Raw genomic sequence first — 26,777 nt, 5'->3', positions numbered from 1 at the left:
TTTGCCGGCTAACTCTCTATGACCTCAGAGCATTACATTATGAGGCATGATGAGAGTGTTGCACACTGGTCAGACAATGTCAATTGCCCCTTGCAAATGGACTGGTATTGATGGACTGGCTTAAAGGGTTGTTCCTGCAAATGGATGCAAAGAATAATAACTTGCAGTTAAGTGTTGAGAAACGAGGAAGAAACACCAACAATGCTATAGGGCGAGCAGATTTTACCAGCTGTTCACATCCCCTTTTTCGCCATTGTTTCAACAGGTCTCCATTGTAACAAACACTGAGAATAGGCCCTCTGCAGATTATCACCTGACAGCCAATGGTGATGTAGTTTGGAGTGATCTGAAGGTCCCTCCTGATTGATTCTGTCCTCATTCAGGAGAGTAATGGATTACATTAGCCTATGCCGTTCAGTGTGTGTTTGGTGTTGTATCCCTATCTGCCTGCCAGACAGAGCCACTGATGGGGACTTAGAGAGGGCACTGGCCTTGACCCAGCAGCAGACGATAGGAGACCTCTCGTCTGGCCAGTGAGGTGAGACGTTGCCCTCTGTCTGGCCCTCCGTGTTTCATTTCAGCTCTTATTCATGTACTTTTTGACAAGTGCCTTGTGTCGGGCAGGGTGAGGATTATGATAGGCATTTCTCAAAAGTGACTTTCATTGCACAAAAAGTGTGGAAATTGAATCCAAATCAAAAGAAGAGTGGGTTTTTTCAAGGCAGTCTAAGTTTTTTTTTTTTTTTTTTGCAGCATTGCTTTGATGTTGCAGCCTGTAAACGATATGGTGGAACATCGCTATCATTAATATCACACTGCCTCTGGGAGTCGGGGAAGTAGCCAGCGATAACACAGAATGAATCCAATCATCAGCAAGTGTGACTGTAGCCATGGCAACCTCTGTGACAATGATCCACCAATATTAGTTTTTCCTGAAGTGTCTGAGCCTAGAACAAAGCGTGTTTTGTTACAATGAAAATTAGACTCTTGAATAACAAAAACAGCAGACCATTTTTTGGGGGGGTGGGGAGGTAAATTGCCTGGCTCCAAGAGAAACTAATAGGATATTGATGAATGTCAGTGTTGACGAGTGAGAAGAAGGGCACTGCTGCGCTGTATAATTGGTTATATGTGGTCTATCATTAAAACAACAGATAGCAAGGGCACTGAAGCTTTGGCTGGATGCAGGCAATAACATGATAGCCATAAAGCCACAGTGGGTAAAGAACACAGCCATGTCTGGCTCAGCCATTATGGAGAGCCTTTGTTTTCCAAAACTCATGTTTTATCCTATTGATTCATAAATGTAGTTAATATAAACCTTCTTCCAAAGGTGTATCATCCAGAGTCAACATCATTAGACATGGGCTTTGTAAGACAATTTCAGTTTCTCTCAACTTTCTACACGTCTGTAAGTCCTCCTTAGTAAGACATTTTCATCTTCTTTTCCCAGGCTTTCTATACGTCCATAAGTCCTATTTATTATTTGAATGACTTTCTTTTGCAGCTGCTCTTGAAAGAGATTGAACACTAGGGCATGTCATCTAGAAATAATGAGTATGGATTATAAATTAAAGTGGACACTCAAAAGTTTTTCACTTTGCAATTCAACCAATGCACAAAATATGAGATCATCTTTCTGATATTGAGTTGCATCCCCTTTTGAATCCACATCTTAAGTCTCGTAATGCTTAAAAATCCCTTTTAATTTTGGAAATCAGTAGCGGATAATGGATTTTACCAGGTTTCATCTCATCAATAATCTTATCTGTAATATTTTGTGGGTTACATTTCAATTGCAATTACTCCCAAATCTATAAATTTAGTTGATATGAACCTTCTTCAAAGAATCATTCGACAAGGGTTTTGTGAGATAAGACTTTCCATACGTCCATAAGTACGCTTTATTATTTCAATTCAATTCAATTCAATTTTATATATATAGCGCCAATTCATAACAGAAGTTATCTCATTGCACTTTACCTATAGAGCAGGTCTAGACCGTACTCTTTATAATATTATTTACAGAGACCCAACAAATCCCACTATTTTAATAAGTGTTCTGAAACTGTTCGTCAATGAGAGGCATGTCATCCAGAAATGAATAATCCCTTTACAATGCAGTCATAGTACAAAATATGAGAAAATATTCCGGATGTTGAGTCACATCCCCTGTTGAAATGTTTTAAAGCTTAAGAATGAATTAGTTTGGGAAATCAGTAATGGCTAATGGCTCTTACCAGGATTTATATAATCAGTGAACTTAGTTAAGACCTCAAATATTTCGTACATTACATGTAAAATAACCCAAATAAATAGCAATCCCGTTGACTTCTCACCACAATATTTATGAATCCCTGACTTGGCTGAAAGAAAGAAATTAAATGTGATTTACAATTGATCCCTATAATGTTGACAAATGGGCTGCATGAATCCATACGTGTGTGGCCCACAAAATGTAAGAGAATCCTGAGATTCCCACTTTTGACACTCGCATGAATTATTCTCAACAGGTTGCTCTCCACACCAAAGACCCTCTGGACTAGCATTACTGTCTAAACACAGGAGAGGGTAATTGAGCATTGATGATTGTGTGGGAATTCATGCCAGTTAAGCGTGTGTGTGTGTGTTTGTGTGCATACACGTGGACATCATCCTTGTGTGTGGAATGCTGCAGGCCAACCGTGCAGGCACGGTAAGCATTTTATTCCGGGAGAGTGATGTTGGTACTTCGCCAACAAAGAACAAACAACAGTGTGAGACTGAGGATCAACTGTCCTATCTGAGGTGCCACACATGCATGTGTACACACACATGCAGACACAAACACACGAGTCTTACACCATGCCTGGTGCCCTGTGTGCCAGTGGCCCTGAAGGTCATCACCACCTGTTTGATACAATAAAAAATCTAGTGTTACTGTTGTGGAAGTTATTGGAGATAAAGTTTCATTGTGTGTGTGTAATAGTAGTGCAGGTGCATGCAGGGAAATGGTCAGACGGGTGTAATATTATTAATAGGGAAGCATCAGTCTGAGGTTTATAGCGATTTCATTTCATTGTCTTATGGTGGAAGCTAAGCAGGAAGACATTTATTGAGACAATGTTTTTGCAGAGACAAAAGGTTAATGAAGAATATAATTAGTCGTAATCCGCTGCAGATATTAATTGTCCATCCAAAATAAAGGTCAGGACAGGCCTGCCAGCTCTGCTCACAGATAGAAAATCAATTGCTGTGAGAAGAGAATATCTTTTTCCAGAGAAAGTCCCTGGCTGAGGTTTTAGGGGATGGTTACCCTTAATGACTTAATCCAAGTGCAGTCTCAGTGGTCTCAGCTCTTTGTATGTGTATGTGTGTGAGTGTAATCCTCACTGTGAGATGGGAGCCCACAGCTGACCTCACTGTTTGGTTTCACAGGGTCTCCGGGGGCCCAGGGAGGTTCTGGGGCTGGTCCTTACAGCAAAGCAGTCTAAAACACTGACATGCAGACCGGGGTCCGCAGGGACCTGCTGGGCCCCGGCTCCTGTTACCGCCGAGTTAGTCACGCTCTGTGAGATTTATGTGTGGAACGGTAGTGAGGGCTTGGGTTGCACGATACCACCAAAGTGTCGCGATATTAATCCCCTGCAGTATTGAACTTGTAATGCCAAAGATGCCCAAGTATCACAGCTTTGTCCATGTATCTATTGTAAATATCAAAATGTGTGGTATACATTTTTTATGGAAGACTAACTTGTGTGTCATAAGTTACTGTCAGTCCAATGTCAATATAGATACATTAACACTAATTACTATCTGTGGTCAATTGATTTTAAAAGATAATTTACTTAATTCACATTCAGTCCCTGCATCACTTTTTCTAGACACAATTTCTGTCATCAGATAGACTAAATTATGCAAGGAAAGTGTGGTTTAAATATACCTCCACACTTTAATTAACACCATCTTAGCCTTCTCCCCCAAAGGCCATTTTGTGATCAAAAAAATAAGTAATGATGGAAAGAAGTTGAATTCTTCTTCTTCTGTGGTTTGCAGGGATGGAAGATGTACTGAAAATGTCAAAAGCAAAAGGACACATTTTGTAAAGTTGGCCTCTGTGAGTGTTATACTATCATATATTACATTATTATATTATTATTACTGAGGCATTAATGTGTAAACAGTATTTCACTGTTGTAGTTAGTCAATGAGTTGAGTTTTGAACTTTTTTGGGTGACAGGAGTTGGTCAAGTTCAACATCAGATCAACATTTTTACATTTTGAAAATGTGGCAAACTGAACGTTCATACTTCAATATTTTGATAGATAAATCTCCTGCAGTGCATACATCTCTCTCTTATCAAGTAATTTCCTTGTATAATTGAGTCTTAATCCCTCATTTCCTAAAAACAAGTGAAAAAAAATCTGCTAGTCCAGTAAGAATATTTCAACCAGTTTCCAACTGAAATTGACTTTTTTTAAGAATTTTGTTGAAATGAGTCTCTGTATCTTCAAACAAGAAAGAATAATGCACGTCTAAAAACAATAATCAAGAAAATCAAGAAACTAGAAATCAGAAAATGAAACTCATATAGAAATTTTCATCGGAAACTGGTTAATATAATCTTACTGCACTGGCAGGTTTTTTTCACTTTTACCTTTAGACTATGGTCTTCTAAGGACTTTAAGGAACATACTTCCAAATAACACAGCCGTCAATGTCAACACTTTCTCAAACATCATAAATTCCTTCATTAAATTTTGCGGGCATTGTATCATCAACACAAATCCTGTCCAATCTTTAATCCGAAAAGATATTCTTCTTTTTTTTTTAACCAAGCAGTGATTCAGATGTTTCAGCAGACGCTTTCACGCAGGTTACGACAACAACCCAACAAAAAATCTGACAACATATCTTCATGTGGAGACCACACAGCTAGGTAACTGGATGTGTGGTGGTCGTTTTTAAAGCAAGCACTTGCCTGACATTTGGACAGGCCGCTGGTTAATGTGTTGTTTCACACTGTTTAGCGTTGATAGGGTGGGCTTCTGGTGTGGATGGAGCCAGGCGGGACCACCTCTCTTGTGGCTGACCCTGGATGCTCTGGGCAGGGGGACAGGTGGAGCGGGACCCCCCATACTTAACCATGGACCTCCATTAGAGAATACTTAGTCCTTTCACCCCAGGTGAATTATCATATTGGGATGTCATATGCATTTAATAGTTTTTTATGAGGAAATCACACTACATTTCACATATTGTATATGTTCATCTTGTGGCAAAACATCTTTTTTTTCAGACATTAAACACCTACACTGCAAGTGTTAGCTAAACAAAAGCTGTGTTATCACACCTCGTTCTTTGTGTAGGAGGCTTTAGCATCCCCGTGTCATACTGAAGAGACATAAGGGCTGCACACACGCCCCTGCATGGATGCAGACCACAAACAGGCAGCACAAACAATGCAGAGTCTGCCTTGTCTTTTATCTCCTTGCCACCCACAGTTTACGCCAGCGGGGAGCTGAAACCTTTCGCTGCCCGGGGTTCATCTGTAAGCCCCCCAGCTAATCACCATACCGGAGCCCATCACAGAGCATGGCTCCAGCCCATTAGAACTAAACCACCCTCTGGCTCCCAGTCAAATTATCAAAACACAAACTGTAACTTTAAACTGCTATTAGACATTATTTCAGTTTCCCACTAGCCCAGATCCGCTGCTGGCTGAAAACCAAGCCAGCTTCGTCTGTGTGTTCGCCCCTTTGGAGAATTTCAGACATTGTTTTAAGAGAGCAGCACTGATGTTTGAGACCCTCACACTCATTTGGACATTCTTTGTGAGTGAGGAGTTCCTTTGGGGCCAATGTTTGAGTTTTGAGTCATTTCTTCATGCTTCTCGAATGGAAAGAAGATGGTCAGGATGATGAACTATGGGAGGGAATGGAGTCATCTAGGACCAGTGATTCCCCTCTTTTCCCCTCTGCTTTTTTTTGGCACTTAGACACACCAGTGTCCAAGACTGACCTGCTTGACCCATTCTTAACAGTGCTTGACAAAGGAATGCACATCTTTACTCTCTACAGTATTAGACCCTTGAATTCATCATTATAGTCTTTATTTAGTCTTGTGAAATAGATTATTCATCAGCGACTCACTGATTCCAGAGCTATTCTCAATGCTCCGCCCACCTTCTCTTTATTGGATTGAGGCAGATGAAAGGCGACGTCAGTGGATGTTGGTTGTGTTTGTCTGACATGTTTTCCTTGATTCCCTCTCCCCGTGTGGTCCCCGCTGGCCTGCTTTCAAAAACAGCCTGGGGAGAAGTGGCCACTAGGAAGGAGCTCAGCACAGCAGCTGAGTCTGTACATGTGAGAATACTGATCTTACCGGGAGCACCACAACATAAAGAAGAATTATCCCACCATGACAATGTACACAAACCCACTGTGTACATGCAGCACACATTGTCAAATTGGTCATAGTGTCATCAAAATATATTGTACTTGGATAATCCCACAGAATATTAATGATTTTCTTTACTAATGGAGGCCAATTTAAGTTAAAATTAAAAAATCCCGAAAAAGTAAGGAATGTTACTATGACAGCACTGATAAGTGCTTTGCAGGTCAAAGAAATTTTGACGTCAAGGTTAAAACCACGCAATTAAAACTGGAAAGGCTTCACATAACCTTTAATATATTTCTATATATTTCAACATGTAGTTAGCACCTGCTTCACACTGAAATATAGTGTTGAAATCTTGTTGAAACAACAGTTAAATTTATCCTCGACGTATAAAAAAGCTTCAGTTTTCAAACACATTTAGCCCAGTTTTAATTTAGACATATAGACAAAATGCAAATCATCTTATCAGTCCTACCTGTATACATAATATGTACATAAGTACATTTAATGGCTGAGGCATGCATGCACTCAAAACCTTTAAGTTAAACCATTCCCTCCATAACTCATATCCTATTGGTTTACAGCTTTCAATGATTCCACCTTGTGTTATGCCTAAGCCCAATATTTTATTTCAACAGGATGTACATCCAGTTAAAGAAACACAGGCCTTCTAGTTTCTAGTTTCAAACCTTAAATTGCAAAATGTATATCGTCTAATATGGTCTAATCCTTTTTTCAGCCATTCCAAGTTACATGTTTTTAAATGGATGAAATTATACACCAAAATCTTTTATATGCCCCCAGTATGTCCTTGTCCAAGTCCATGTGCTCCATGCTAACTGGGCTTACATTATGTTGAGTAATTCTAATGACCTTGAATTGTCAAGGCCAGCATTCTGACCATTTTTGTGACAAAAAAAGGTGTTTGCACTGGATTCATACATTTGTAGCTGTAAATAGAGCAACCATTAGTTTTCTCATTCTCTATCAAAAGTAATTTAAATCATTATGTTATCACATGCTGCATGTATTTTTTTAACCATACAAAAACCATTTAGCTCAAGAGATGCTACACAGTCTGTTTTTTTATACCCGCTATCACTCAACATGCATGCGTGTTAGCATGTAGCACCAGAGCTAACAAGCTACCTAGTGGGTAGTTGATGTTAACACCCCTTAACAGACCTGGGTGTATTGTTTAAGCATTTGTCATCTAGTTTAGGAAATATTTTGCTTGTCAACAAAGGTCCTCACCTGGGAAATGGTCAGTAGATTCAGAGGAAGGAGGTCTGGCATGGTGGGTAAAAAGGGAGGAGCTATAGGACAACCTGGGTAAACACAACAGGGTCATCCGGGGTTCAAACCCAGGAAACCTGCAGTATGGTAAGGTCCCACTCTTCTTCTGTCTTTCTACTCTCTCTGTTATTCTGTCTCTTCTTTTATTTACACCTCTAAAATTACTTTGGTCTCCTCAAGGGTCACAATTCCCCCATTACCTCTCCTGGCCTCTGTCTTTTCCTCACATGTACCGTGAAACTTTTTCCATTACAGTGACACAGTACTCTGCAGAGATAAATGATGACTGTATCTGCATATTATAAGTGTGTACGTGCATGTGTTATTGAAACCATTGTGCCAGGTGAGATATATCCACAGAGACACTACTGGACAGAATGTGTGGAATTTCAAAACCCATCTCCCCCAGCAATGACTACGAAGATGATTTGCACCCATGCAGTCCCAGCTTTATATCACCGCGAAGAAGTCTTCACTTCACTTCACTGTGCCTCCGGAGTTAAAGTTACATGATGAATGACAGGGCAATCAGATCGACTTTCCAATGCAGCGAGACTCTGCCGCTCTTGAGACAGCGCTGGAGGAAGAATTGTTTCACAGCTAGGCCAAAAGGACATCAAGATAAAGAAGAAGCAGATATGGAGTGTGAAACTAAACAACAGATAACAACTGATACAATACATTTCTTTAAGTGATCATGCTTTATCTCTTCCGAATAAATCGATCTTCATAACCTAATTATCCTGAGAAGAATACGAAGAAGTGCGAGGAGAGGTTCAGGGGTGGGTTGGGGTGATGGGGTTAGAGGGGATCAGGATGTCACTGCTCCGCTGAGCCTTCATTGAGGACTTGATGGATGCTCTGTAACCAATGGAGATAGAGTGCCCCCATAGACAGAGCGAGCACACAATCTTCTCAGCAGATTAACTTCCATTGATTTATAGAGATTTACCTCAGGAAAGAAAACAGCTGGCAAAAGGACAAATACCAGAACTGGCAAGGGATAAATTCAACAGGAGAAAAGGCAGCTTATTTGTTAAAATGATGATTGTTATCACTGTAAAGCAGATAGAGGATAGAATTACTGAGCAGGCAGTTTATGACAACAGGACTGTGTGACCAAGAAAACAAGGAACAAAATGCTTCAACTTTACTTGCATGTCTTCTGCATGCATCATCAACTAGTAAGGATACTGACTTTTTGCCTGCGACATGTAGCTTAAGCAAAAACAATGAGCTGGAAAAGGCTAAATAGCTAGTCAATATAAAGAATATTGATATTAATGTAGGTTTAACTGGTACCAAGGCCATGGCTGCTGTATAGAGCCAAGATAGGCTTTATTCTTATCATGTGTGAAATGTCCTTGCTGCTAAGTACTGATTTCACAATTTTATCTAGGACGCTAATAAACCTGCCAGAGGTTAGAGATGTCTGGGGAGGCTGAATAATTCAGACTCAGAGAGGAAGCTATTAAGTATAGATTATGAGAAGTTGAAATCAGAAGAAAGGAGATAATGTTGAGTCTTATGGTAGCTATTGAGGAAGAAATCCATGTGGGATTTACTTGGACAGAGGCAGAAAAAAACTATAGCTATGCCTTGTTCAGCCAAATGATCTCTCCTTTCTCCCTCCCATATTCCTACTGCTTCTCCTCTGCTATTAACACTCCTCCATTAAAGTGAAATATCAGATGTGGTCTAACTTGAACATTAACAGAGCTCCCATGACATCAGCTCCATGCTTTGGCCAAAAAGCCTGAATCTTTGGCACAAAAACATCAACTCAGCAAGTGTCTTATTTTTGTGTGCTTATAGAGTGAAAGTATAGAACTGTGTTGTCGTGTTACTGTAGCTAAGTAGCTTTTTTTAGTGTAATTTTCTTTTATGTGTATTTTGACTGAAGTGGTGTACTCCTACATTTAAAACTGCATCCATTACAGACTATAAATGTTGACAACTCTCCATAAACATCAGAAATTGGCAGTGTGAAGCGTTTGCAGAAAACTGTTTATCAGCAAAGAAAACAAGAACCATCTGCTTTTTTGTGCACTTTATTTGTCCAATAAAAAATATAAATGTTTTCTCCTTTTACAAGAGTAAGACCACATTCAGCAGAGTTGTTGTTGTTGTTTTTTAAATAACACCAATAGTTTTAATTTAATTAAGCAAAATATGCAGAAATCCACTCTACTTTGGTTGGACAGTCTAGTGACGTTTCCATCTCTGCTTATTGGTACATCACATCTTTAAAGCAACAAATAAGACAAGTTCTTACAAATCATCCATCCACAGTGTGTGTGTGTGTGTGTGTGTTTGTTTTCCCAACCTCCAGACAAGTCAGGACAAGTCCAGTCATGTCATGTGACTTGCATTGAGTCATATTACCTGCTTCACACAAGCATCATGTAAGGTGTGGCATTAAGTCAAATTAGTGGCGTTAGTCAGTCCACCTTCACAGAGGTTACGTGATGTGAAAGTTCCTATTAAATGAATCACATCTCATCAAGTCACACCGGAGCATTTCACTTTGGCTGTGTCTGAAAGCACTCCCTATTTACTATATAGTGCACTATAGTTACTGTCTGCCATTTTATTTGAGTGTCCAAATTCTAAGTGTGAAATTTACGCTTTCTATAGTGCCCTAAAATCCCACAATGGAAGGAAAAAAGTACAATACTTTCTGCTGACATTCCCACAATGCAATGTTTTACATTTAACAGATGCAAAAATTACATTCCTGTGACACTACAGCTGTCAGTGATGACAAAAAATGATGATGATCCAAAAGTACAACAAATCAGTTACTCTAAAATAAAAAAAACAGATGATCTGTACTCAAGCTAACCTTTTGGGAAAGGCTGTTTTACTACACACACGTATGCATGTCCACCCTTTAGTTATAGACTGTGTTATGGCCCAGAGCCTCTGATCAGAAATCCAAAGGGACCTATGAGCGTCATTATTTGTTCAATAGCAGCTCATACAGTAGATCCCTCTTGTGGATGCAGCCTTGTATTAGATGCAGCTGTAGTTGTGTTTAGGTGTGCCTTTCTGGGCCTTGTGTGTAATAATGTTACACAGCTACTGCTCGACAGATGTGCACCTCTCTCCTTCTGACTCACACACGCATACATACAGATGTGCAGGGAGAGAGAAAGAGAGAAGTCTTTTTTCCCTCCTCCCTCTTGAATGTCCTTCCACACCTTGTTGATGGGGCCGGAACTTTCCTGTGTTTCACCGGGGTGGGCCCTGCTTGACTCATGGGGCTGAATGAGAGGGGTCGTGACCCGTGCTATGAACTGCTTCCTGTTTCTGTTGAAGCGGTCTTCCAAGGCATGCAGTGATCAGAGGAGAGGCTGACGGGCAGCCGGAGCGCATCCGTTTTGAGGTGATGCTGCCACAGTAAAAAACATACATCAGCGGAGCAGTAGCAGCAACAGGAGAGAAGGGAGATAGTGAAATGCGATTATTTACTGCTACAGGGAGAAATATGTTCACTCTGTCAGACGTAGAAGAGGAGAGACAGTGTTAGACTGGGGGCTCCATGCAGCTTGATGGGGGATGTTCTCCTGATATTGTTTAGTAGTGGTTTCCAACCTTGTTTAGGCTTACCTAAAAGGGTAAGTATGGTCCTATTTGAGTTGTTTTGGTTATCAGTTATGATAACATTGTATTCACAAAAATATTTGCTGAGGTCTGGGAAGTCAGCGACATTGCTACAACAAAGTGCGATGGGGCAAGGAACACAAGTGTACCTAAAATGTCGGTAATAATCCCTCATTGGAAAAGAAAACAGAAAGGTGTGGTAGGTCGAAGTTGAACCAGGAAGTTGGTCTGTAAACTGTGATGATGTTATAATAATTTGGTGTTAATATAATTTTCTTGTTTGTCTTTGTTCTCTTCCAGGTAAGTCAGGCCAACCTGGGGGATTTGTATGATGATCTGACTGAAGGCATTTAATTCAACAGTGCAACGTTTCGACCTAACAGAGATCTCCGTCAGGAATTTTTGATGTTTTTTGATGCAGCACCACCTACACACATATTTCCAAGACCTCATCAATTAACTCGGTGAGTAGAAGGCTAAAAATACAAAAATAAGACCCAAATTGTAATAAACTGGAATTATCCTTTAAAACAAAGCAGTGTATACTTGCAACCTCACAGTCTGAATATGCTGTATGAGTTGTGAGCAGTTCAGCAAGAAACGATTCAGTTTTAATACATTTTAGAAGAGGTCAAATTGTCCAGGATAAATGTGCTGATTAGATTACAATAAGACAAAAATAAACATAATTTTGCATAGCAAAAATATTTCCCTTTTTAAAGGCCATGTGACTCCTCAGATTTATCTTGAGACTTCCTGGGGTTCCGACCCACAGGTTGGGAACCACTGCCTTTGAGAGCTGAAGTCCCTTCATGGTGATGTGACTATTGTGCAGAAGAAGAGGGCACGAGTACCTAAAAACACAAGTTACATTACTTCAAAGTAGGGATTCGAGAGGAACAAGTCTCTATTTGCCTTTATCATTTGTTCAAACACCAATTAAAACTGCACACTTTGCTTCATCATTGATGCACAATACAAAGCAGGTGGACAAGAGTTGTCATCCTGAATATAGGTTTATGCAAACACATATTTGTCATGTGCCTGTTAATTCCAAAAAATAGCAGAATAACAAAGATGTTTTCCTTGCTCCTGGAACATTGACTCTTGAGTAACCTGTTGTAAATCAAAATCCAACACAAGTACAATGTTTTACAGCTTCAAAATATATAAAACTTGTTGGTCACATACAAGGTATTAGATTCGAAGCTCAGAAAATCAATGTGTCATTAAAACCCCTAATCACTATGTTTAAGCCAATAATGGGGCACTTTGCAGCAATTACAGATTGGATCTTTAAATACACAGTGCACACGAAGTTTATGTCTTATCTAACAAACCCAGTCACCTTAAGCGATTTGCCTTTTCTCCTCAGTCAATGGCTCCTCTGACCTCCTTATGCCCTGCTGACAACTGTCATGCGCAGATTTAGGATTATTTTTAAATCAGGAGCTGTCAAGTTTTGACAGGACGAGGATGGGGTACCCGTATCCCTGGAGGCCTTGTAAATCTGGACAGTTTACTACAGAGAGGGGGAGGAAATGGCCCTGTGCTCTCCTTGTCCAAGCCCGGCGTAATCCCACCACTTCCTCTCCTCCGCTCTGCTGCCCGGGCTCACGCCGTAATGCATTTTCTGTAACTAACAGCCGTTGTTTCCCGATTGTCACGCTCCCATCCCTTTCTCTTGGAATGTGTGTATGTGTATTTATACTTGTGTGTGTGTGTGTGTGTGTGTGTGTGTGTAGCAGTAGGATAGGGTGTTGGGGTTTAGAGCTCTCTGCTTGCTGGAGAGCTGTGGAAATGGAGAAAAAAAGAGACAAAGACTGGTAGAAGAAGGTCTGGAATTGCAGTTAATATTAACACTACCCTCCTCCATTACCGTTTACCACCTCCTCCTCCTCCTCCCCCTCCTCCTCCTCCCTACAGTTCCTTGCCCTATGAGTGAGCTCTGGCAGCCAGGCGGGGTGCTGCAACCTGGGCCTCCTAATTCCGTCACGCTTGCCCCTTCTCTCTCGAAACAAGAACACATGGATGTTAAGTCCTCTTGTGCTGGCGGTGTTCAGCCCCTTTCAACAGCTTTTACTCCGTTTAATTAGCCATGTCCCCCTATCTCCACATATAGGGTGCATGACAGGCTGAAACACACACATACTCAACACAGGATGGCACACCGAGTGCAGTTTGGCAGCAGTCAGAGGGCAATCAATTCACACTCTTCTCTCTCAGTAACATTCTTCACAACACTTCCTGACAGGTCTGAGTCAAGTAGCTCATGTCCTCCACAGCACTTAGTGAAGCTGACTAGGAGGTCAAATCCCTCAAAGAAGCGCAACAGGTTTTTGGGAGATTCGCCAACCTAGCTCCTTAAGTGATAAAATTCACCTGCCCCCTGTTGCTGATGTTAACATTTTGCTGAATGTTAAGTGATAAAAGATGAGTCGTCATCAAAGGTCACTAGCAATGTCAAAATAAGATAAAATGCTCTTACAGTTAAAAGAAAGAGAGAGATTTAGAGTGGTGTTTTAGCTGTACACAACCTCCTGTTGGCAACCAGTTTTCTTCCTTTGAAAACAGTGAAAGTGGCCCCTCATAGCTCAAAACAGTGTGCAATTTTTCTAGTTTCACAGTCATTAGGTATAGTTTTTATGAGACCATAGCATCTTTCAAATTATTCTGATGGCATAAGCTTTTGTTTGTTGGAAAATGAGACAGTCTTGGTGAACATTGTGCAATCAAAGAGTTGCATTTAACGCATTGTTCTCACTGTTTCCAGATTGGATCCATGGATGGTTGGGGGGAGGGTAGCATTGCGCATTGCTGTCTGCCACTGTCTTTTTTTAATATACCATTGGGGAATCCAAAGTCGTAGATATTCAAATTCTACACATAGAGCATGGACAATGAAAGTTTCTGGGGCTCCATGCAACATTTTATTAGGCTCATCATCATTATCACCATTACAGGCGAGCATTATCAAAATAAAATACAATAATCTTATCCTAGAACTTTCAGAAAATCGTATTTAGCCAAGTTTATGTCTGGAAATGTTTTAGGGGAGCAATCAAGTGAAATCAATCTTCCTATTTTTCTTATTTGCAAGAAAGCGAATAAGCGTATTTCTCAAATGTCAAACTATTACTTTAAAGCCACTATGTGTAGAATGTATGTGTATAAATATATATAAAGTCTATATTGAAAATTATGAACAGTTTAGACTCTGCAATTATATATATGTGAGACACACAGATGATAATGATGAGGCACACATTCTCATATCTTCTCAGGTAAGTTGACCAATTCTGACATACTCCTTTAATCATGCCGTTAAAAGAAACAACAACTAATGTGGCAGGAATGAAAGATAACCTTTATACTTCAAAGCTGTCTGGAATCCCACCTCAGAGCACTGTGAACTCTAATAATCTGCTCACCCCTGCTGCACAGGAGGTGAGGCTCTCTTGTATGAACTGTGTGTTTTCACAAAAATAGATCCTGGCCGGCCAGGCTGACCCCTGAGGAAGGGGATCACCACAGGTCCTCTGCAGGTTGTCGCAGGGAATCAGAGTACCGCAGCCAGAGCTGAAGGGTAAAGGTTGAAGGGTGTGTGAGGTAGCCTATGACCTCCTGATTTGGCATAGGCGTAACAGCCAAGCTCTCAGGGGGAAACCCCTGCATGACCTGGCTCACAGTGTGCAGGCTATGTCCAGTGCCACGCTGCCACCGCCACACTGCCTGCACAAAGATGGAGGAAGAAAAAGAGACGAGGATGAGGGTAGAGGCAGATTTTAATGGGAGACAAAGGTTCGGCGGTGTGAGCGCACTGGGACTAATTCAGCTTTAGTTCAAGTCTAGGTTAAATGCGTTGGGAATGAGTCAATGCTGGCTGTGGAGAGTGTGACTAACAGAGCGGGTCAGTAACAGGGAGCCCTTTTCTGGCTGCTTTCAGACCAAAAACAGGTTGAGAGGAGAGCGAGCGAGGCCTCTGTGCAGAGGGAAACAGATGAGATGAATCCATCATCAGCTCGATATTCTCTCTCAACCCTCAACGGTAACGAAGGGTACTTTAAGGGAACAGGCGGGGGTGAAACTAAGTGGAGCGTGGGATTGTGGAATAAAGAGACCTGACTTTAAAGTTGTCATCACCATTCATGCCAGACTTCTGAAATGTTTATTTCAAACATTCAAGTGGCTGCTCATTTGTGATCACTTTTTCACAACTAGTTAGGGCCAACAAAAAAACGTTTTGCAGAACAAAACAATTCGCACAAAGCGGTCATTTGCAGGAAAGTAGGAAAAGTAAAAGACTAAAAGACACTGAAACTAAGACCATTTGCTTTTCTTCTCCAAATATGATTCCGCAAAGAAAGAATAAACTGGTCAGCAAATGATCCCAGGTATGATCTTACATGACTTTGAAACCTAAAATCCTCACAGACGAATCAAACACCAAAGACCGAAGAAAACAGTGTTCAAAGCTGCAGCCTGTTGTAAGCTGCCTTATGCATACAAACACACACACACGCTTATGCATGCTGACTGTTAACTGTCTGCAAAACTTGGCTCAAGACGAATGAGAAAGTCTCAATGATCGCTGCGCTCTCTGCATGTAACTGCTCGTAGAAAGATTCAGAACACTAGGAATCACTTCTTAGAATATTTAGAAAGTGTAGTTTGAACACTTTACACAATTTATCAGGGCTTGTTATTATCTTAAATGTGGTTTTCTCTGCCTGCAGTGCTGTTATGTTGTCTCTTTCAGTCTTTTAAAGTGTTGTTTTGAAGATTTGAACATCGTTGTTGTAAGTGTGAAAAAAGGGCACTGCTGAAAACTGTAAGAATGCTCAGTCAGCATCCTGGGTAGAAAGCAGATGTAATAAACATACACACACTGATATGAATGTCTTACCATTCATCATCATTTCCATTAGCTGCTGGAACACAGTGGATGTGGGGATGCAGAGCCAGAGCTCAGTGTGGATCTGATACCAAAACATTGAAAAGGGCTTTTGGAATTCCACACATTCTGTCCAGGATTGTCTCAATTAGGGTCAGGTATCAAACCTCAATACTTTTTGCGTACTGACTGAAATGTGTCTGTCAAGTATCCAAAGTTTCATAGATTCTTAGTTGTTCTGAAATTTTGGGAAATACACTTAAAATCGCTTTCTTGTGGAGAGTTAGATGAGACGATACCACTCGTGTTTGTACGGTAAATATGTAGCTGGATCTAGGCGATGATTAGCTTAGCTTAGCACAAAGACTGGAAACAGAGGGAAACAGCTAGCCTGGCTCTGTCTAAAGATAACAATATCCATCCACTGTATCCACCCAATGAACACATTATATCTCTTTTGTTTAATTTGTACAACAACTGAAGTATAAAAATGGCAGTTCACTGTTTTACAGGGGATATGTATCAGATTAGTTCTTGGGCTGGAGCAGTTGCCAGTAAAAACCAGCAGAGACTCCAGGAAGCTACTGGTCCTGATAACTTTCTGTTTCCAATCTTTATGCTAAGCTAAGCTAAGTGCTACATATTTATGATAGTGGTATCAATCTCCTCATTGTATTTCCCAGAATTATGACTAGTCCTTTAAGACTGGGGCTGCAACTACAGATTATTTCATTATTTATTTATTTAATTTTTTTTTCTATTATTGATTCTGTTTAATTGATTATTTAATCTACAGTATAAAACCCACATAACCCATATTCCATTTACAATGATATAAAACAGAGAAAAACAGAAAATCCTTCAGAATTTTTGGATTTTTTGTTCTAGAAATTATTTAAACAGTTAATGGATTATCAAAATTGTGGCCAATTAATTCTCTGTTGATTGATGATTAATCAACTAATTGATTTAGCACTAGTTAAGACATTAAATACTGATAAATTAGGATGCTTGCCAGCATTAAATTAGATAGAAATGGGATTGGTAGAAATACTTAAAACTTAAGTATTGCAAAAAGCATAATTTTGGTATCAGTATTAAAACTCATCATATTGGCACAGCAGACAAAAAAGAAATTAATAAATCCAGCTTTAGGCTCAATGGAGATGTTCCTTCTCCTTCAGACACACACTCGCACACACATTCTCATAGTGATCACCTCCCCTCAAGGACAATGCAACAGATAAGCAGCTCGCCTCTCATTATCACTCTCAGGCCAAACAGCAGCGCGTCGCTTGGCTAAACTGCATTTCCTCTCCACTGAAGCCAACATTTGTTGCTGCCTGCTACTGTCCCCTGATCCTCAGCCACTGGCTCCCTCAACCAATTGTTTACTCATTCAGGGCAATGAGGCTCGACGAGGAGTTGACCGCTGCAGGGAGGAGGAGAGCAGTGGTCAATATATGTTAATGAACATCCCTCCCTCTTTCTTTTTTTCTGTCTTTTTGTTTCTGACATAGAGAATGAATGTACTGTAGATCATGCTTGAAGCCAGTTTTGTGTGCATGCATGTGGGTGTATTCATATGCTTTTATGTGTTAATTGCATGAGTGTGCTTATGGAGGCATCATGAGGAGAGGTGGGGATGAAGTGCAAGTGATGACAAAATGCATCCTGGCCTAACACCTCAGTGTTTGTGTGATTTGGAGACAGAGGCAGAGGTGTTAACAGAGGAAAGGCAGGTTGCGTGCGTGTGTGTGTGTGTGTGTGTGTGTGCTCAACCATAAAGGAATAAATCCTGCACAATTAATGACACGATTTAAACACCAAACGAATTACAAGACTAAATAATAATTCAGACATCTTTGTGTTCTGAATCGAAGTTACTTAATTTACCATCACAGCCCTCCATTTTCTAAATGACTAGAAAAGCAGCTACACAGCAGCGTAACTGAATCAAAGCAGCAGCTTGTTGAGAGGGAGGAAAATAAACCAGTACAGGTGCCAACATGTTGCACATCCTTTTATCCTTTTACGTGTTACTTGTGGTATTACAAATTACAAAATTGCAACAAAATTAGCCTTTTTTTACTTCATTTCCCGCAGCCATGCATGGATTACTTGAAAGTCTAGTAACAAGTAACCGGTATCACTTTCTTATGAGGCAGCCTTTATAAACCGTTTATAAGTGTTAACTAAGAGCTTTATTAATGGTTAGCAAATCATGAATTAATACATTACAAAGTAGTTATAAGCCATTATTATGAGCAAGTTTTAGATCGTCAGGTTGTAAATAATGTCTCTTGCTGGAATTACCTTCTAATTAGCCATCAGCAAAAGTTAGTCATCTCTATTTGTAAATTTGATAAAAGTCAATGTTAAAGGGTTTTTTATCCCATAAGTCTGCTGGTATTCATATTAATAAATAATTCATAAATGGACTGCAGCCCTTTCTTAGAAGGTCAGAGGTCATGTGGTCCATTGGAGGGGTCTACCTGATGGACTGAAGAGCTAAAAAGACATAGCAAGTGTCGTGCTGAAGGAGGATTAACACCAACCAGAGGGATTTTTCACAACCTGGCAACCCAAAAGTTATTCTCAGTAATGGCTTTTAACTTCATCTATAAAATGTCAGTAAATGATTTATTAACCATTAATGAAAGCATTTGTTATAACTTATAAACCTTTTATAAAGGGTGGCTTATTAGACAGTAGCACCTGGTATTGGTTACATGGTTACTCTGTGTTTTAGTAATCTGATATGAAATCTATGATTTCAGTATATTCAGAATATAAAGATAAATAGGTAATAGGTGCTATTATGACAGTTCTTTAATGCATTCCTGTCTTACTTAAGCTATAATATACACAATTAATGTCGAGAGATCAAGAGACATATTTTCCCATCTCACAGAAAAACAGGCACGAACATCAATTTTGAGAGCTTTTTGCTCCATCTGCCTCTGTTGCCAGCAGCTCGCTGCATTATCCACATTAGTTTCATCTCTGCTGTCAGTCCTTATTCCCTGCTGCAGAAAACACAGCCATTTCCACAGGCACAGAATGTCACCGGCGTAGCATTATGGCCTTTAGAGGTGAGGCAGTAGGCAGGAGCAGAAAATAAACAGTAGTAAACAATAGTAGCAGTGGGGAGTGGGCTTCCCTGCTGTGTTGATTATTGGAGGGCTGTACACAGGCCTGATCCCCCCAGGGAGCTCACCAAGTGGGAACGGCTGCTGCTGGCTGCCCACAGAGAGGCCAACAACATCTGGGCCTCAGCTCAGCTTAGCTCACCTTATTACACTCCTGTTGTTGTGGTGGAGTGGTGTGTGTTTGTGCATCAGCACTGGCAGGAATAGATGGCAATCAGCAGAAAATGGGGAAAGAATGCTGCAATTTGATGTAAAAATGGGGACCAGGACAGGATCGAGAAGCTTGAGGAAATGGGCTATTTTTGTGTTGAGAGTTGATAAGTGAAGATTATATGTGCAAGGTATTCTTATCAGGGTAGACAAAAAAATACAATAAAACCACCAACCACAGTAATGAAATCCTGAAATTTTGGCACAGCAAGTTTCATTATACACTTTCACACCTGGAAATGGCTGAGTGAAAAAGCATCCATCAAATCAACAGTGGAACACACTACCTGATTTTTAATAACAAAGCCAACACAGGCCTGGAACAACAGTCAGCATTGCATTAATGTTTCGCAATATGTTGTTTACAAAGATTTCTAAGCAAGGTCAGCTTGGGTATCATCACTAGACTTTGCAAATTAGTTATTTATCCAAGCAAGGATTTATGTGCCTTGTTAAAAGGCATTTTGGCAAAAAGGGATACAGTGTGGAATTCTAATGTGGTGTATATTCATTAATCATATATTTCTTGATCTGTAGGACTGTGAGACTAAGGAAATGGCAGCAAGCCATTTTCCTAATGGCTGCTGGTGAGGGAATGTCTTCGCATTACTGATTCACCACTGTCTTCTAGCTCCCTCTGCTGGTAAAATGTGGCATAAATCATAAAGGCAAAAACTAAAACAAATAGATGTTGCAGTAACACTTGCTTGGAAAAGTAAAGTAACACCAATCTACAGTAAATGTAAATGTAAATGTAGTGTCTTTCATCTTTAAGTGTAGGTATTGAGTGATTTTTCACAGAACTTTTGTTTATTCGAAAAATTTACATTAAAAAAAATTATTGACTTAATGATTCACATTGCACGCCCATTAAATACATATTTCTTTAGACTTTTTGACATGACACAGCAGAAGAAGCAATGTGTAAATAATAAAATTAATGACGGCTGAATTCCATTTAGCTGCTTCACTTTCAGGGTCCTGGTATGGACTCCCTGTCACGCTGTCATGGTTTACTGGGAACCTTGAAAAGAACTGACCCATCGTTACTGTGATTAGTAACACCTGTGCTTTTCCTGCTATAACAATTCAAATGATGTGAAATTTTCTGACCATTGAATTTATCTTTTGTTTCATCAAACAACCACCAAGAATTAAATAACTTTTTTTATTAAATCCCCCTAATATCAATAAACCTGCCCTCAGTGATGTACAGAACTGATAATAGTATGGAGCAGCATATGTAGTATTATGGTTATTGCTGTTATGACTATATTTGTGTTAGATTTGCCCATCTGTAGCAACTGTATTTCAGGTGGTGATGTAAACTAAATGTTAATAGCTTTAAGTTCACTTTACTAAAGCTAAGATAGGTAACAGAGAAACTAGCAAGAGACAGCTAGATTTTTAAAGCGTCCAACAGAAAGAAATCCCAACCCCTCCCTCAAAACACATTTCATGCACAATGAGTGCAGGGGCAGAGTGTGCACAGGTAGGTATGTAGACAGGCAGGTAGGCCAGCCAATAATTTGCTTATTACAGGCCTGCACAGCCACAGAAAGCGGATTTATTTTCATTTTTGTACCCAGAGCATTTGATTTATTGACTACTATAGAATTTCAAAAAACAAAAAATCCTTCTGAAATACATTATCTACCCCAGCTTTGACCTCCTGTAGGTAATTTCTCTTTTGTCCTCTTCCAGACGTCAAAAGGTCAAGTTCAGCACATAGGCTGACAGTGCCAAGCATGACTTGATGTAAATGTACATTACAATGAACCACTGTAAACACCAGTGTTCATTTCTCTGTAATTATTACACCATGCCAGAGAAATATGTAGTTTACTGTCAACTGCATGTCTTTTTGCGCTGTGACCAAGAACAATAACTACAGTTGTGTCTTACAACTGTACTTGTTGAATCCAGCAATTTTAACTCAACGAGCAAACATCCCTGCTTGTTGGAAAAACTAGCAAGAGAGGTTGTCAGCAAGCCACCTGTACAGTTTAAAGAATAAAAAGAAGAAAAGACAAATGAGATTCTTTGTTCCTCCAATTTATTATGAAAATGTACAGGGGGATTAACGGTAGGACTTCTGGTAGCGGGCACGAGCTCCAGGTCCACCGAACTTCTTGGACTCGCAGCGACGTGGATCGGCAACCAGCAGGGTCCTGTCGTACTGGATCAGGATGTCCTTGATCTCCTTCTTGGAGGCCTCATCCACATCTGCAGGACAAAACACACACAAGATTACTCTATCAAAAGTGCTAATTGAAGTTTGTACAGAATATTGTTTGTACAATGCAGTGAACAGTGTACCATGTATATTCAGATTTTGACATCCAAGCCAAAGTGACCTTTTATAAACACTAAAAACTTTTTTTCCTTTCTCATTTAGCTCTTTGATCAAAAACTATTTATGATCTGTTAAATGTATACATTCAATTAGAATTCACCAGATTGGGCAACAAGTATATTGTTCAGAAAGTGTCCCCTGACCAGGTAGTTTCTATAAGAACAAGGCACTCTTGTCCCATACATCGAATACATCTGTGTAACAGACATTTGGGCACTGCTTATGAACTCAAGAATGATCACAGTACCAAAACTGAGTTGAATTGCTCTGAAATGATATCACCACTCACAGCAACAGTTAAGCACTTGCAGGCTCAAATATTTCTTACAACAGCACTTCAAGTTTGAACCTCCCACTTCAGAAAAACTGGTGTGTATTTATGATGCTTAAGCCTCAGAAAGATTTGAGTGCTGTAGTTTAAGAAACTATGTTGACGTCTTATTTGACTAGCTGTCAGCTATCTTGGATGTCCACAGATCTGTAGCCTTGGTTAATGCCCACGTATCAATGTTACAATCAGTGAGCAGGTCATAAAAAAATCTGGACTACTTCCAAGAATACGACATATCACATATCTTTCGCAAATATTGACATATTGTCCTGACTTGCAACACATGCTTATAAAATACACCACTTAGTGAAAAACACTTCTCACGCATGTCACCCCAGTTCATTTGGTTCAAACATTTACAGCAAGCATTTTCACAAGAGCATGAGTGATATTTGTGCACTGAACAAAATTTAATACTCACACTTCTGGTAGTAGGCAACCAGGGATTTGGAGATGGCCTGACGGATAGCTGGAAGACAACAAAAAATAAATAGGTAAAAAAAATTCCTAAGACATACTAACTGCTGATAGGTAAATATGAAGAAACAAATTCATTACTTAGAAAAGAACCGTCTGCTTACCGTAGATCTGTGCGACATGTCCACCACCCTTCACTCTGACTCTGATGTCAACTCCAGCAAAACGCTCCTTGCCAAGCAACAGCACTGGCTCCAGAAGCTAAAAAGATAGTAGTGATGTGTCAACCATACATTATCAAAACATCAAGAAAGAGAAAGAACCATGGCAGACAGGATATCTGCAGGTGTATAGGTGTTTTAGAGAAGAGAGACTGTTTACAGAATACTGCTGTGTCCTAGAGCATATTACTAAATCCCTACTAGTTTCAGGGGCACTGCTGTGTAGCAGGAAGTATGCCATCATCTACAAAAAAAACTCTGTATATTATTATTGTCAGATACTAGGCCAAGAAGGACAATAGGGCTCCACTTTGCATAGAATTGAAATGCATAATGTTACAACTGACACCCATGTCATGCTGCACTGCTCATGCCCCCATCACTACCCGATTCAACTACAGATGGTACAGGTACTGTCCTCTGTCAGACATGTGCACCCTGATGTTCACCACCTTTCTCACGGGGACTCACCTTGTACTGGAGAGTGGCCGGCTCCACCATCTCCAGGGGTCTGCCGTTCACCTTGATCAGGCCATTCCCCCTTTTGCAGTGGGCAACTGCTGTGGCGGTTTTCTAAGACAGAAATATCATCATCAGATACCATCAGCAACAACTGAAATATAACTTATTAAAAGTTAATTTATACACACGCACATTACGTTAAACGAATAAAGTCCTTGCATCCTATTTTAATTCAATCATTTGGTTGACGAAAACTTGTCATTTCTCGGGTATAGTGATGGATTAGGGTTGCTGACCATTTCAATTAAGTCAAGACTTGGTATATTTGTTTGTATGAGGAGACATTTAGGATAAAATGAACATTGTCATCCTCATTAAAGTATCAGAAGCCCAACCATTGCTAGCAACCGGACTAGCTAGCTACCTTAGATCTGATCCTACACACTGTAAAACTGACCGGTGGCTAAAGCAGCAGCAATTTTACAAGTGCTTTACAATAACGGACAACAGCGACAGAGGCTCAAGCAACGTTTCAGTACGTCTAGAGCTATATCGCCCTACTTAACAGTTTAAATACTCGGGTGAATCGGTGTAAAACTACGACACACCAACCCCATCATGCTGGCTACTTTAGCTAATGTGAGCTAGCTACACAGGGTAGCCATAACACCACACGTGGAATAAATTCTGTATTTTACTTACTTTACGTCCAAAAACCTGGACAGATTGCAAAGGACCTTTAGCTGGCATGTTTCTGAAACACACAGGCAACAACAGTTACATTATAAACCAGTTAATACGTATAATTTATACTATTTAAACGGATCAGGATGAAGAACATACCGTCTTCAGCTAGGGTGCCGTACGGAGAGACCGACGGGGTTTTCCATGCCGAACATCAGGGGCTCCTGCACGACACTTTAGACGTGCTTTGTGGTAGGTTTTACAACAGTTACTCTCGCTCTACCGCCATTTTACATTTTGGTCTCACATACTTTGTAGTTGTTGATAGAAATAGCTGTTTCTTGATAGAAAATGGGAATTTAATGACTAGAAATTACCATATTTTTGACAAATTGATTTACAGTATGGAGACAGTTTTTCGGGCGCACCAATATTTCCTGAAAATTGTTTAAAAGGCGACTTTATGGTGTCTTTCCAAAAGGGTAGTAAGGTCATATTGTGTATCCACACATGGGTTTAAAGCTTATATATTTAAAGACTAGAAATGACTCTAATGTCAAATACTGTATTTTTGAGATTTCTGAAAATAGCAAATATGACCAAATGTTTTGTAATTTTTAAATGATGTTATTAGACAGTTTATGCATTATTACAGCATAATTCCACCCAGTCAATATGAGGCCAGTTTCCTGCATGTAGTGTATGCTTAAAATGTATTTGACGACCTCCTGTACTTGACTGGAACATGTTCAATTCAAGGTTTGGATAGGAGGATGCAGTGAAGTATTAAAATGTTGACAATAAACATATATGACATATGCCATTATGCTCTTAAAACGGATCTGAATTTTGCTGTTACTTCCCTGTTCTGTGGCCCTTTCTGTTTTAGAGGAACATCAAGAACACCACTAGCCACACACTGAAAAAGAGCACAAAAATGTCCCAAAGTAGTCAAAAAGCTCATTTCAGGAAAATGGCCAATTCTGGAGTAAAAACAAGGGTCACAGACAAACACACACAGGTTTTGCATACTACAATCGATCATATTTAATTATGAAAACGTTATATCATACACCTAATTCAATTGATGTGAAATACTTTACTTTTCCTCATATTAATGTTTTATAGTGACTGCTCTTTCAAAGAATAAGTGGCAGTGATATAGTAATAACAATCCCAAGTAATGACTCAGCCACTAGAAATGTGGTGGATGTTGCTTCTGCCACTGAAGTAAGTCCAGGCTGTTGAAAGGTTTTTTTAGAATGATGAAGGAGCTGCAATGGTGACACAACACATGTAGGGAGGAAAGAAGCTTTACAATAACCTCACATCAACTCCTATTGTCACCTTAAAATGTTTTAATCAAATACAACTATATTAATAAATCTTTTTTTTTGCACAGTATAGTTGGTCTTTGAGTTGTGACTTCACATGAGAGCCTCTTTTATTAGGACAGCAATTGAGTAAAGAGACATCAAAATACTCTAACACTATCTACCATCCACACTGTGTATAAGAAACAAAAAGTGGTCAAACACTGAAAATCTGGAAACATTTGAAAGAAGTGAATGGATTTTATCTACATAGTACCTGGAGAGATAAATTGCATGTTCAGAGAAGGGAAAGTAGCTGTCTAAACAACAAAAACCAGAAGAAGCCGCAGCACTGTTGTGCTGCCAACTAAAGGTGAAGGGTCAGGATACAGTAGCAAAATAAAGTAGGAATCTTAGTTTCTTTACATGGATGCTTCCAGAAACTGTGATAAGCTGCATGCAGCTTATAAACCATGTTGATAAGGATAATAATATAATATTGTAATATAATGTATTTATTGAATAGGATCTGCTGCTAAATCACATTTTAGCAAACTATATAGGCTACTGTAAATATAGTTTTTAACCTATGCTGAAGGTGGATTTTGTTTGTAAAATTATATAATCCAGCAAATCAGAAATCATATCATATTAAACCCTCCATAAACTTTGATGTGTCAATAGAAGTCCCAGTGGCCTGGTTAATGTAAGACGGTACTCATATTTTGTGTCTAAGTGGGTCTTCTCCTCATCCACTTTTCTAAATCCCTACACAACAGCACCCTCTAGTGTTGGTAATATTAATAACATAATTTTAAGTGTGACATCATTGCCATCTCAGCTGGGGGCAAGGTTGTATCATCAACCAGATGCTGTCTGGCAGAGATCAGTACAGAGCATTAATTTCCCCTCCATTACAGGCTGACAGTTTACATGAAACTACACAAACTCACTGCACTTTGGTTTCAGCTTATTTTTAAGCTTGTGGTGAGTCAAACCACAGAGATCATGTGGTTCAGCGCTGCTTGGGGCTGAGGAGCATAGGGTCAGGGTATGGGAATGGCACATGACATGGGAAAAAGGAAGTGGGGAGCTTTTTGGACATCAAATATCAAACCATAGTCCTACACAAGAGACAGTCTTTGATCTGACCACAATGTTGGACAATGTTGATCTGACCAAATTAGACCCTGCAGTTTGTGGGAGGAAACTGGCGTCAGACGGTCCCCTCTCTGCTTTCTCAAGATTCACCATGGATGTGCAGTTGACAAAAATGGAGCCTTTGTGGTGATTGACTCAACCAGATTGATGTGAGGGTGAAAAAATTGTACCAGGGGCCTTCTCTAGAGCCTTGAGAGGGACACTTGTCAAGAATTTCAAGCACACACATTCACTCTGGAGACAAGAGAAAAGTGTCAGCTTCAAGGTACAGTCTTACCCTTAAAGGAGGAAA

General features: G+C 39.9%; 1 protein-coding gene across 1 annotated transcript; it reads right to left on the bottom strand.

Moving 5' to 3' along the window:
* Positions 1-21,579: 21,579 nt before the first annotated feature.
* Positions 21,580-24,274, bottom strand: rps16 (ribosomal protein S16). Its single transcript, XM_044185860.1, has 6 exons — positions 24,171-24,274; positions 24,030-24,081; positions 23,337-23,438; positions 22,809-22,905; positions 22,649-22,696; positions 21,580-21,766 (listed from the first exon to the last, which is right to left on the bottom strand). The coding sequence occupies exons 2-6, from the start codon at positions 24,075-24,077 to the stop codon at positions 21,621-21,623; spliced, it is 441 nt and encodes a 146-aa protein (XP_044041795.1). The 5' UTR covers positions 24,078-24,081; positions 24,171-24,274; the 3' UTR covers positions 21,580-21,620.
* Between the last annotated feature and the right edge of the window lie 2,503 nt (positions 24,275-26,777).

The sequence above is a fragment of the Siniperca chuatsi genome, linkage group LG23, assembly GCF_020085105.1.
Source record: "Siniperca chuatsi isolate FFG_IHB_CAS linkage group LG23, ASM2008510v1, whole genome shotgun sequence".
Classification (NCBI taxonomy): domain Eukaryota; kingdom Metazoa; phylum Chordata; class Actinopteri; order Centrarchiformes; family Sinipercidae; genus Siniperca; species Siniperca chuatsi.
The sequence above is the reverse complement of the archived record's forward strand: the minus strand, read 5'-3'. Positions and strand labels throughout refer to the sequence as shown.